General features: G+C 37.5%; 1 protein-coding gene across 12 annotated transcripts in view; it reads right to left on the bottom strand.

Moving 5' to 3' along the window:
• LOC117011070 (aminopeptidase O (putative)) overlaps positions 1–13,687 on the bottom strand; it is a 386,126-nt gene that overhangs the window by 215,467 nt on the left and 156,972 nt on the right. Inside the window, exon 15 of one of the 12 annotated variants that reach the window (XM_033086320.1) lies at positions 1,787–3,927. The exons of the other annotated variants lie outside the window; for them this stretch is intronic. Within the exon in view, the coding sequence (XP_032942211.1) occupies positions 3,901–3,927 (27 nt within the window). The 3' untranslated portion in view covers positions 1,787–3,900. Of the gene's footprint in view, positions 1–1,786; positions 3,928–13,687 lie in introns of those variants that run through there. 12 annotated transcript variants of the gene reach the window in all.

The raw sequence follows: 13,687 nt of genomic DNA, 5'->3' as shown, positions 1-13,687 counted from the left end.
AATTACTGATTTATGCTTAGCAACCTTGCAAATGACAACCCTTACTGCTCACAGCAAGGAAACCAATTTAAGGGCCTCTCAATGTATACAATATTGGCATTTATATGTTTATTTTTTAGAGCTCAGTTTTCCAGTTCCACCAGTAAGTGTTCTCTCTGTAGACCTGTAATTCTGTGGTGAGACACACATGCACCATGTATCACAGCACAGCTCTAAACTGCAGAGGCAAGACGGCAAAACTAATCAGTTTAATCTAGATTTTGGATATGTAACATTGCAAAGGATAGAATGGAAGCTGGTGAGTCAGGCTATTGAGACCTCAAAATCATGAGAAAACATACTTTTAGGTGGTTTTTAGCCAGTTGTTTGCTGAATGCCTCTCCCTCTTTCCACTTATACCTGCTACTGTTTAAATCAAATACTGTCTGTCTTTTAATGAATACACTGTACATTAGTCATAAGAGAAAAACGTGAGTTCCATTACACTAAAATACTTCTCCTTTTCTCTTTAAAAACTTATTTATTTATTTATATTATAGACATTTGGTTGTTTGATTGGGGTGTTTTCCTTTGGTTTTGGCGATTGGATTTTCCTCTGTTTTTGGAATGTTTACTTAATGTTTGACATCTCATTGTTTCCGCCTGACAGTCAGTTCCTCCAGTCAGTTTTTGTTTGTTTTTAAATTACTCATACAGCAATAGGGAAAAAAAAGTAATAATTTTTTTAAAACCCTCTCCAGGAAACTGGGTAGTAAAACCACAAAATCTGGCAGGGCATCAAACCAGAGGAGAACCTTACATAGTTTTATATCAGGCTGAGGTTTTAATAAAAAAGGAAAATGAAGATACTTCAACTGAAACCCAGGATTCGTAGAGGGAGTGGGCAGGAACAAAGACTTGTGCTACAAAATTCAGAAAGAAAACTGCAGCCATGAAGAGGCCATGAAGGGGTCTTCCCCAGTAGCAAGCAGGAGCCACACGTGCCTCTGTGCAGCTTATGGAGTGCTGTCTGAAGGCTTTCGGGGCTGTTTATATAAGGGAGACAGCCAAACATCCCTGGAAACTGAGAGTCACTGCAATTTAATTTTTCTTACTTGTGGTTGAAACAACTAAATTCAGCTGCAATTCAAAGCTGTAATGCAGAGTAATGCACAATTCAAGGCAGAACATGATGCCACCTAACCCCTACAGAATGATTTTGTCAAAGAATATTTTGTTGTTATTAATTTTCTACTATATTTTAGTTCATAAACATCAATAAAAAGAAAATTTAAAAATAATTAAGTGTCTATAAACATAAGTAAAATTTTGGTAATTACTGTGAAACAACCCCATATTTCTGTTTCTCAGACAAAAACCTTCTGTAGTCCACACTTAGCTTATATTTAAGCAATGCCCAAAGGTGTGTCTAAAATGCCATTTTACAAAAGGTAGAAGTACTCTTCACTGAAATGCACTTACTACTCAATAAAATGTAAGAAGAAAAACAATATTAGAAAGAAAATCAAGCATGGAGACTACAGGCTCAAATGAAATCTCTGCATTTTTCCATATTAATGCTGATGCTAATTTTCCAGCTATATTAGCTTACCCATATAATTTCATAATTAAATTATATAATGTGACACTTCAGAAAACACATTAGGTAAACATCACAGACACTTTAATTAAGCATTAGACAGCTTGTCGATGTATTTAAAATTAGTTGCTGTTCCTGATACACTGCCACTCTGGAAAAAACACTACGGTGAATCTAACTATAAATCAAATTTCCCCAATCACAAAAATCAACAAATACAAAGAAAAACTGCTAATGCAGCACATTTTTAAATACAGGTTTTATTACACCTCGGACGGAGTAACAAGAGAAATCTCAGTTCAGATGTCTAAAAAACGCATTTTTTGCACATTTGCAGCTTCATCACAACTTGCAAACAAACTGTTTTGCAGAGAAAACTAGCAGGAACTGATGTAAAATGCTAACATAATTTTGCAAAACTTTCTGACAGGTGTGCATGCAATGCTTTGTTATTACTGGGAAAATTGCAAATCTGTACAAACACTTTAAGAACAAGCAATACAGCATTTTAAACAAAATATACTGAACCGATACTGGCATTCTGACTGAATTCTGACAGAACAGATCTGACTAAATGGACTTCAGTTTAAAACTTCTGAATAGGACATCAGAAAAACCATCTAGTAATAACAAAGTGAAAGAAAAAGAAATTAGAAATAGGTAACAAGTTATTTCTGACAGTATTAATTAACATAAAAAAAGTTTTTGTTGTGAACATTAATAGTGACTATTTTTCCTTATGCTGTGTGGACTATCCAAACGAAACTTGTTCACAGTTTTTAGAAACCAGGGAATATGAGCTGCAACTCCCTTGCTTTGCACTAGATTTATACGTTAAGCATTTCAGACATAACAAACTCGATTTTAACAGCAAACCTTGTTGAGACAAAAATCCCACAGATTTCAGTGAAACTCATCTGCAAGCATTTCAGGGTGGAGCACACAACACCTTCTGAGTAATCATTTTAAAATACACACACTGTGATAATTTAAATTTATTTTGACATTTTATATTCTTTGGTTAACTTTAAACTTTCAGTGCAATGCTGAAACATGAAGACATTAAAGAGCACAACACAAAATATAATGCTGCAAAAAACTTGCTCACTTTTGGTAGAGGTTGAAGTCAACACATCACACACTCCCAAACACCTTGTCCACAGATTTTATTATTGATGACATATGCACAATATGTAAATTCTTATTTGGCAACACCAAGTATATGGGCATAGGTCAAACCAACTTTATATACAGGAATAAAAAGGTGTCAAAATAATAGATACGTGCAGAGCAGCACAAAATTATGTAACCTATGTGCCAATAAAGTGAAGAAATTCAGTAGTTATCTTTTCCAACTGTAACAAAAGGTTTTTGGAAACCAGCAGGGAGCTCCTATGGAATCTAAACCAAGACAGCACATAACCAAGCATGCATTTTCAAAGCATTTTCTGACACATGTTTTGATCACTGGAGATCTGCCAAAAAAACTTGTTCTAGTAAATTGACTTTGGATGTCTCTAAATGCTTTAGAGAAATTATTTGTGGCATGAAGGTAAATAGACAGATGCTAAGCCTTGACTTCAGCAACTGGAAACAGCCAGATTTGCATGAGGAAACTGAAAACAAGAACTTTGAAACACGTAAAATTTACATCTCAGCTATAAACACAAAATGTAAAATACTGTTAATAATAATTTGTCACATGAGGAAAATTGGACCTTTTTATCTAAAATGCACATTTTAAGGCCAGTCCTGACACCTTTACATAGCCATATCTCCAATATTTTTATTTGCACAGCAGTGACAGAACGGGATCTTCTCCACTTTTTGTGCCATTCCTTATTGGAATTAGGAGCAAATTCAGACAGACAAACGAGCTGCGTGAATCTCGGCTTTTGAGTTAAAGTAAGTATTTTCACAGTGTCTACTCTATGTACTTCCAGCTTTGTAAAAGGATATTTTTTTTTTACTTTTGGCATATGACCTTGTATGCAAAAAACAGATTTACCAAATGGAGAGAGCTATTTATAGCTTCTTTCTGAAGAAAGGCACCACCGAAACCAAACCAACAAACACAACAGTAAGATAGCTAGGTGAAGTTAGCTTAGTTGCCTTGGTACAGCCCCTACTGGAAAAGCTGTCCATATGGCAAAAGCTGCCCTCACAACTATCAACGTTGAAAGACATGGGATTGAATGAGTGTGGAATCTGAATTGCATCCTCTCTCCCTGCAGGTGGTCCTTATGGATTAGAGCACCTGAGTGTGTTAGAAGCTGGCACCACTCCTGTGAACGATGCATCTGTTCCCTGGACACAATCCTTCAAACTGAAGCTTTTCCAGTATGATGCTATTCAAGGAGATAAATACAGTTTTTAAAAAAATCTCTCTTTGAAGAAGCAATTTAAGATAAACATCCATCTGCAGCAGACATTTGCAATAGGAACTCTCATTGCAGGCTCCTGCTAATCTGATTTGTGCAGGATTTTGTTTCCACTCAGGAACCTTAAATTAATTTAGCTGTTTCTGAACAGTGTTCCTACAGAAAGATGAAGTATCCAGTAGTTCACAACTACAATTCCTAGCTCAACAGCCACATTTGCCACACAGTTAGGGTATGCTGAAAATCTGTATGCCTTAGCTTAGGAATTACAAGGGATTTATACACTATTATCCAATTACATTCAGTTTTTAGACTTGAGTAGACTGCCTAGAGACTGGAAAATGGAAGAATTCAGATCCTCATGAATGTCATGCGTGTCAAATTAGCATCTGTGAGAAAATATCTGGTGTATTCCCCACATTGATGAGGCTCTGCCATTAATGCGCCTCAACTCTGAGAAGTCTGATATTTTTCCCGCTATTTTCTGCTTTCAAATTCTAGCAGCAACAAAAAATACACTAATAACTAATATATGGTTATTGCCATTATGATTCTATCTACTTTCAGTCCACGACTACTTTTAATTTTAAAATGGAAGGTAAAGACTGACATACAAATTTAAACAATTAATTAAGATAGTCAAAATCACTGATTAAGGGGTGTCTAATAAGATTAATAACTCAGAGGGTCAAGTCTGTCCCTTTTTGCATGCCACTCCTGCTATACACTAGAGCAGGTACCACAAGATTACATGCAAAGGAATAGTCTACTTAGCAGGACACAAAGAGATGCTTCCTCCTTACTCAAAAATTCACGCCATGGTTAGTGCAATGTCAGTACTCTCTTTTCAAGAAAAAACAACTAGATGTTTCTATCACTTTGAGAAAAACAGCCATGGGGATGCTCAAGTACCCTCATCATAACCATCATCTTTAGTTGAACTGCTTGCTGTTTGCAGCTGATACATCAAAGCTTTCCTAGCCGGTGTTTCATTTAAACTCAGAAATTGCTATCTATGGATGGCAAGCAAGACCACCACACACACACACACTCCTGACCCCACTCCCTGCTCTCATGTTCTTCACAGCTTTCTCTTTAAAACAAAAATGTAACACACAGCTTAGGAAATGCTGTAAGACAAAGCTGGTTGCACTCCTAGAAATAAAAAATTAAAGTTTCAGTAGAAACTGGCATCTCCCTGTAAATTACACTTTAGGCCCCAAAACAAACAGGAAAAGATACTATTACCTAATGTCTGAAAATTCAGAGAATATATTAATTCATGGAAAATACTTGCAAGTGGCAAGAAATAAAATTACTTCATCTGCTTATTACACAGTAATCAAGATATCCAGGTATCTTTTTAACCTGCCTTCCTGGAAATAGTACATTTTTCCTTTTATCATGGAAAAAGAACATTGTCTTGGTGTAGGTAATATTACTAACACAAAAACATGTTCAACAAAACAGAACCGGATGCTGTGTTTTTACAGAGGCATGCTATAGCAATTCCACGTGTGATCCCAAAGAATTCCTGATTTACAGTTAACACAGCTAGGCAAATTTGTGCAGCTAGGTAAAAATGTTGTATCCTGTATGCTTTTAACTGTATTTTCTGAGAAATAACTTTATTTGCAAGCAAGAGATCCAGAACTCATTCACTGCAAATCTCAATGAGTAATTTAATCCCATGACAATCACATCATCTTTCAGATCATTCATGTGGCCATGACTGTAAATGCAGTTTTTGTGGCCAGATCAAAACACAGACACAATCAAAGGAACTGTAAAAAAGTGGCCCCACAAGGACAACTTTACAGGCTGTGCCTATAAAGACAGCCTACTGCTTCCACAGTCATGGCTTTCTGTCCGTGTCAAAGTTGTGTCAGGCTCTGTAACACCTGAAGTTAACAGAAGTTTCCTTCTCAGAAAAATAAACCACAATAATTCCAGTATCTGCTCAAAGGAAATTACTATCATGTTGCTTTATGTCACCGTAAAACTATTTTATTTTCAAGACATCAAGGAGCCACAGAAACATTCTGCACAATGGAAACAGTCAGATCCTTTTTTCGCACTGCATTATTCTGGCAAAGAGAAGGATGCGTTTCTGCTCTTGGGAGCCTGTTTAGAGGAGAGCTGGCACAGCCATGCACAACCTGCCTACCAGGGATCTTCCTCCAAAAAGCATAATCTGGTGCACAATATTAACAGTTCAGGCAAAGCCTCAGCCATAATTCTAAATTTAAAACTAAATCTGGATCCTAGTGGAAATTAAAACCTCTCTGCTGTGGCTTGGTTTGATCTGACGTTTGTGTGGCTTAACAAATCAGTAATCAGTACTCACTGAACCCACTAAGACACAAGTTTATAGCAAATAGATGAAGTGTAGGAAGCACAGACACTCTTTATCAAGTTGAAGATATATATCCCTGTCCATGGCAGAAGAGTGTACTAGATGATATTTAAAGGTTTCTTCCAACACAAACCATTTGGTGACTATGATTTTTCAAAGTATCACAAATCTTACTTAGTTTTAACAGTGTTTTAACTCCAACCTTGGTACTGTAGCCCACTGACTACTGCATTCTAGCTCCCTTTTGTTGCAGCAGCATATTCAGCAGAAATAGAAAGCACAATTAGCACAGTTAGGCCACATTAACTTGCTGAAATTAGGCTCAAAAGCATCTCTTTTTGGATGACTTCAATTCTTGTATGAGTCAGCAGCCAGATAAGTAGGTACTAATTTAGCAACCAAACCACTCCAGAATATGTGAAACCAAGTCCCTGTTTTCTGTTAGCTCAGGCTCAGCTGCCCTTCCTGTTATTTCCAAGTTGTGTATGTGAGCAATGATTGCACAGAACACAAAATCAGAGCAGGTTCTTTAGATGTGGCCATTCCTCTCTACAGTCCCTTCGTGCCACATGGTTCTATATGACACTGTATTATATCTGTGTAAAGACAACCAAACACAAGCTACATTTGTAAGTTCAATCAAACCATAGATTCATCTGAAGTTAAGGGGTTGGAATGGACCTTAAAGATCATCTAGTCCTCAGAGCCTTGTCCAATAAGCAGGGACACCTCTCACTAGACCAGGGCTGCTCAGAGCTCCATCCAGCCTGGCCTTAAACACTGCCAGGTTGGGGCATCCATCCTTCCTGGGCAACCTGCTCCGTGTCTCACACCACCCTCACAGCAAAGAATTTCTTCCTACTATCTAACCTAATTATCCCCTCTTTACTCCTTGTCTTATAATTTTATATCTGTCAAACATAAATCATTTGTGCTACATTACACAACTATGCCCTCAGAACACCCCACATTTAGTAAACACCATTATTTAAGGAATTGTAGATTCAGAAATGCATTGATACATCCAAATATGGTCAACAGTAGCCAAAAGCACAGAAATATTACTTTCTACATGGATTTTAGGCTGAGGGAAAAACCACAAACCTGAAACAGGTACCTAACAGTTTTAACCTGGAATCTGAAAAGTACAACCACAGTGCTCTCTTATTTTGTAACACAGTAAGAATATTCTGTGAAGTATTAGTTACTTTTAATTAAACACATACAATATTGAAACATGATACTTGTTTCAATCTCTGAATGAGAAGTCTGCTCATCAGCTCAACAGTCTCATAATGACTGAGAAAAACTCTTTCAAGAATGTCCACACCTCAAAGTCTGAAGAGGCTGCAACCTTTATATTTTATGTGATGACTATGCTGCAAGACTTTAAAAAAATAAGTTTAAAAATACAAGCAAGCCAGGAGCTAAATAAGATATTTTTAAATATTCAGTAATGCTTTTCCATTGCTTGATTTATTTCCAGGTTGACTTCTTGTCATGGTGCTCAAAGACTTAGGGAGAAGCTTGAAAGAAAAAACGAGAAACAAGGAGATTTTATGCAAGTCCTCTGAAGGCAAATTTGCCTGTCCTTTTCCTTAAATAAACCCTGGCTGCAAACTGGAAATGTAACTTTTAATACCCCTTGAAAGTAGCCAGGAATAAATTTGGCTTCATGTTTACAGGGTGGGAAGAGAGGAAAAGAAATACTATGAGCTACTAAGACTGCCAGTAAAACTTTGAAGCTATGGAAACTTTATAATACTGACTAAATCCAGTTTGGCCATTCAGTTGCTAATAGCAACTACTATTTGTTTGAATCAGCAGTAAAAAAGCATTGCAACATGGCCCACTGCAACTGTCACTTTGACAAAAAATAATGAAGAGGTTACTTATATTTTCATACTGACCAGCCTAAATATGCCTAAAAGAATAGTAATGTTCACTTGATGCTGCAGACATCTTGTGATGGGGCAACTTTCCTTACCATGAGGCCAACACAAATGCACAGTTGCACCTCCCAGTTACGTTGCCATCTCTCAGTGACAACCAAGCAACCAGTGAACCATAAAGCTCTTTAAGTTCTGGGTGGGCACAAGGCCCAACTCCTCCAAAGTATCTACTATAAATGTTGTCTCTTTGCCTTCCTGAAATAGCTGCAGGACACAATGGAGCTTCTGTCCCCCGTAACAGCTGCATGAAAATGAGTTTCTTCTAATGAGAGTGAAATACAGCAGCAATTTTGTTTTCATTTGTGATTCCCTATGTATCTAAAGGATTAAGAGTTTAGGGAAAACACAAGTGAATTTGAAATTATTTAAAAGTATTCACATCTTCCCAAAGCAGTAAAGATGTATTTTGAAAGCTGACAAACAAAACTCTTTGTTTCTAGAAAAAAATTACTGTATTCAAAGTTATCATACTCAATGATCTAGGAAAGTTGAAGGCCACTCCTGACAACTTTACAGCAAAAGACTGCATAGACATGATGACTTAAGTAAGACAGCACCAAAATCATCAAGTTCTAAGCTTATAGCAATTTTTGAAACAGAAAAAGAAATTTCACACACAGAGCAAACCATACTCTCCTCTCATCCCACTCCAAATGGACACAGCAACAAAATCAACAAGAAACAAGTCAGTCAATGACAGTGCATAATCTTAGCACTGTATTTCATTTAAAAAACTGTAAGTTTTGACACATAATGCAGTCAAGTGTCCATAAAACTCATACAACAAAGCACATTCAAGAACACAAAGAGATACAATTTCCAGTGTCAACCTGGAATCCACTAACCACTGCAGATACAAAAGGCTCCAATGCCAACTGTCTTGGGCCACCACTTTTTTCATGGAGTAGAATTTCAGATGCAACACCCCACACATCATCAAAATCAAACACCTTTTCTCAAGCAGAAAATAATTTTACGGAAGTTCTATTTACCTGTCACTACCTTATCACTCGGATAGCAATAATTAAATATTTCAGAGTGTCAACTGAAGACAGCAGAGAACAAGTTAGGCTTCTGTCCTCAGGGTCCAGCATGACCATATTCAGAAGTAAAAAAAAATAATCCTTCCATTATAAAGAGAGAGCCCAAGAGACTTGGAAGACCCTGGTGTTTTCTGTCAGCCCAAGCAACACTGAAAAAAAAAATAAAAAAACCCCCACCTTTCTTTTTTTCTTGTGGTGGTGGTGTTGTTGGTTGGGGGTTTTTGGTTTTTGACAGAGGGCAAGGAGATCAAAACCATACTGAGGGGGATCCTACATTTGTAGCAAGAAGAACTCTAAAGTATGGAATAAAATGGAAGTTATTTCCCAAAGTCTTTGCTGATACTAGGGTCATTGGCATAAAACTGCATTTTGTGTCAGTAACATAGAAAGGAACAAAGAAATAATTCAGGAATGGATCTTCACACTCTGACATCAGAACAGAGCTGAAACTATGCAACACTGCTTAACAGTTAAGCTCTGGACAGGACTGTCTTCCAGTGCTTAAATTCTAACAGATTGGTATTCAAAGAACATTTTCCACCCTCTCTTTTACAGACATTCTCTATGCAAAAAGAAGTTTGAAATAATACACACTAGCCAAACCATAACAAGTTACACATGGGGAAAGAAAAAGCCATAGAATAAAGCATTAATACTGTGCTGTTCAGCCTGTGGGGCAAAGAACACAAGCCATTAAAACACAGTGGTTATCTCACATGAACAACTAAACCATAAAAACGTCACACATTTTTTAAAATTCTAGGACCGCACTTGCGAAGTGATCAGTGACAAAGCTACTTTTTTTTTCCCCTTTTACCTTCCTACAATATTATCACATGAAAAAAGGTCACAGATCATTTATCTACAACTAAGATGCATTTCCAGATGCCATCACTACTCACTGACTCCAGCGTCACAGAAGATCTGTTATTTTTTGTCATGGCAGAAAGCATACATCTAAAAAGAGTAAATTAAATTGCCCAGTTGAACATCCTTTGATCATACTAACTCACTGCTTCAGCACAGATCCTACGACCAAAGTCCTCTGCCATTAATCCAAAAAGTGCACTATTACAGCTAGTTAAAACAGTTGCATGGTTTGCTGCATATTTTTTTTTCTTTAATTTTTTTAAATTTTTTTTTTTTTAAGTTACTACTGTCTTGGTACATTTTCTGTTAAGAGGACAAAGCCCTTCTCCCAGAATTTAACTTAAATGTAGTGTTTCCTTCTGGTTTCCCTTGCCTTAGTGAAACCAGCTAAGAACACAAACAGGGAAAATGGGGATTTATGCAATGCTGCTGCCATTAACCCTCACCCAAGCACAAAGGAAACAGAGTCTACCAAGTATTCTGCCTGGGAGATGCTGAGGTTGCATCACACACCTCTTAGGAGAACACACCCCAGTAGTGTAGCCAGATGCTGACCCCTGGACACTGATCCTGAGAACATCACTGCTTCACTTCAGTTCAGACATTCACTGAGGCCACAAGAAAGCAGTTGCCTCATCCTATCCTGAGCCACCAGAATTAAGCATAATTTTTTCCTGAGTTTTTCCACTAATTTTAATTCCCCTACTCACCCACCCCAGTAAGCTCTCTCTAAAATCAAAGCCCCAAACCAAAGTATTCAGCAGAAGTTTTGACATTTTCCTGAGCTTTCTGCTCTTAAGTCTTACTACTCAAAACTTATGCTAACTATTCTTGAGCACAGTAGCACCATACTTTGAAGGGTAACGTAAATCCCTCCCACAGTACAAATTACATACAGTTTTATTTACGTCCCAACTTGCAGGATGGACATAAGCTGACACAGATTTCACATGTGCCACAGCAATGCCATTCTGCTATACAAGTGCCAAGTTCTACCAAAGAGATTGCTGGCTGTTGATTGCAGTTGAACAGAAGTCTGAATTTTTTTCTGCTGAACATCAAGGTCCCTGACATCTTGCAACTAGACTACGAAGTTTTAGACTGAAACACTGCTTTAGGGTAAAACAAAGAATTGCTGTTGTCTAAACACATCAGTTAATGTCCAGACTACAGCACAAACAGACTTTTTAGGCATATTCTGGACATTTATATGAAACAAACAGTTAGATTAGATGCCAAAGAAGCTGCCAGGGAATCCAAAGAATCATGAAAGGAACTAAAATTAACAATGACTATTCTTCACAGGAGGGATAAAGGGATAATGACAAGGCCATGTAACTACTAAGCAACACACTTTATTTCAAGAAAGTAAATGCCTGAGCTTAAGAGATGGTGTGAACATTGAGTATATTTAAACACCTACTTGTCTTCTTGGAAGTACTCATGTATTAAAATGTTCAGGGTTGTATTTTATTTCCACCTAACCCCAAATCACTCCAAGGCTGAAATCAATGTTACTTGGAAAATGGATACAGCAGATATTTTTTAAAACAAGGTCTATAAATAAATAAGTGGATATCTGTATTTTATGCCTTTTCTTCCTTCTTAGGAAACCACTATTTTACAATGGAAAATTTTATGACTGCGTATAGAGTATTGAGCTACTCTACAGGCTCAGCTGTACATTGCCTTCAGCTCCCACCAACTGAAGACTTAAGAACTGATTCTTAGTATGTGAAAAACTTTGGATCACCTGAATACAAAAGAAAACACTGACACCACTGCTACTGCTGTCAGGCTGAGCCATGTTTCCCAGTGTATGTTTGCAGTATACCAGCTATAAATCTGGCATCAATCCAAAACCAACATATTTAGTGAAATAGGTGTAGTGAAATAAGTGCATTGCACAAGAGTATGCTGTGAAATGTCTTAATAGGGACGGTAAAATTTCCTTCTTTGCTGTTGAAACTTTTCAAAAATTAAGAAAAGGCTATATTAACACATCTCCTATCCTAAAGCTTATATTTTGAAATAGTTTCATTGTGAATTCAAAACCAGTTCACACAAGACAGAGTCTTCACATCTGACCAATACAAATTCTAAAATGTGCATTGCAAACCTAAGTGAGGAAAGGCATATACTTCCCAATAGCAAATACATTGGCACCGTCTCACTTCTAAAATCACAAACTTATTTGGTGCTGTAAAATTGGATATTAAAAGTTGCTTGTTACTTTGCCTCTACCCAATGGCTCTCTCCACTACATAGTTCAGGCTTTTCTCAAAATCCCCACCAGAAAACCAACTAATCTTCAGACAATCACTTGAACACATACAACAGGAATTGAGTACAGTAATTTCACAATTATAAGCCGCATGTCCTGGTGTCGGCAACAGTCTTGGGTTACACTACAGAGTGTGATAAAAGGTATCTATTCTATCACCATCTCTTGAGGGTGGGGGCAGTGATCCTTATCTCCATGGGAGACATTCTGCTAATGGGCCATCCATTGAAACCAGGCAGGGCATTGTTCTTTATCTTTTCACAACCCATCCCTCCTCCAGCGAGTCATTTTCTGCTAATGGCCCATTGATGCCCACTGTGTGACTGATAAAATTACTGCATCCCATTGGAAGTGGTTCCAGCCAGGGGGAAGGGCCCAACATTTCTTACCAAGATAAAAACACAGGTTTTGGGACCACCATGATTACACATTTTCTTGGTCTGCAAATCAATAAAGCATTCTGCACTCAAAATCTGCCAGCTGACATCACTACAGGGTGCTTCTGTGATGAATGCAAGGACTAATTTAAAGCAGCCATTCTTCAAATCCTATTGCATATTACAAGGGAGAATATAAGGACAGAGTGACAAACAGAGAAAACAGGTAAGAAAGAGAACAAAAGAAAAGGGACAGCAGAAACAAACAAAAGGACAGATCATGACTGCAAACCTCAAGTCTTCGTTACATTTCCAGTGCCTACCAGATCCTTAGAGAATGAAAGGATTGGAGAAGAGATGCGACACCTCCTTTCTGATCCTCTTTCTCCCTTGTTCTAGAGAGTTTATTGGTTCATATCGTGGAACCACAGTGAGAGCTGGCTAATCAAATAACTTATTTCTCCATGTTCTGTAAGGAAACTTGGAAGGACGATTCATATTCATGAAGGAAAAGTTGCTAAGCTCTGAAAGTTTAACATAGAAAACACCACGAAAAATTACCCAGGGGACAGGTAACAGAATAAGTTCAGCTTACTTTAATGGCCACTGATCTACTCGTGCTGACAGCTGCAACATCCATGGCAAGAGATGGGTCTCTTGAATGTAAAAACCTTCAAAGTTATGATGCATGTAGATACATACCAACCGTATGCATATATGTACCTTGTGGTAAAATACTTAAGAGCAAAACAGTGTTTTCTTCCTTATCTGTAAGATGCCAGAGAAAGGTGGGAATCAGCACCGGAAAAATCTTGGAACAGAGTCAATGCAATTATCAACCATGA

Source organism: Catharus ustulatus, chromosome Z (assembly GCF_009819885.2).
Source record: "Catharus ustulatus isolate bCatUst1 chromosome Z, bCatUst1.pri.v2, whole genome shotgun sequence".
NCBI lineage: Eukaryota > Metazoa > Chordata > Aves > Passeriformes > Turdidae > Catharus > Catharus ustulatus.
Note: the sequence above shows the minus strand (reverse complement) of the source record. Positions and strands in the feature narration are given on the sequence as shown.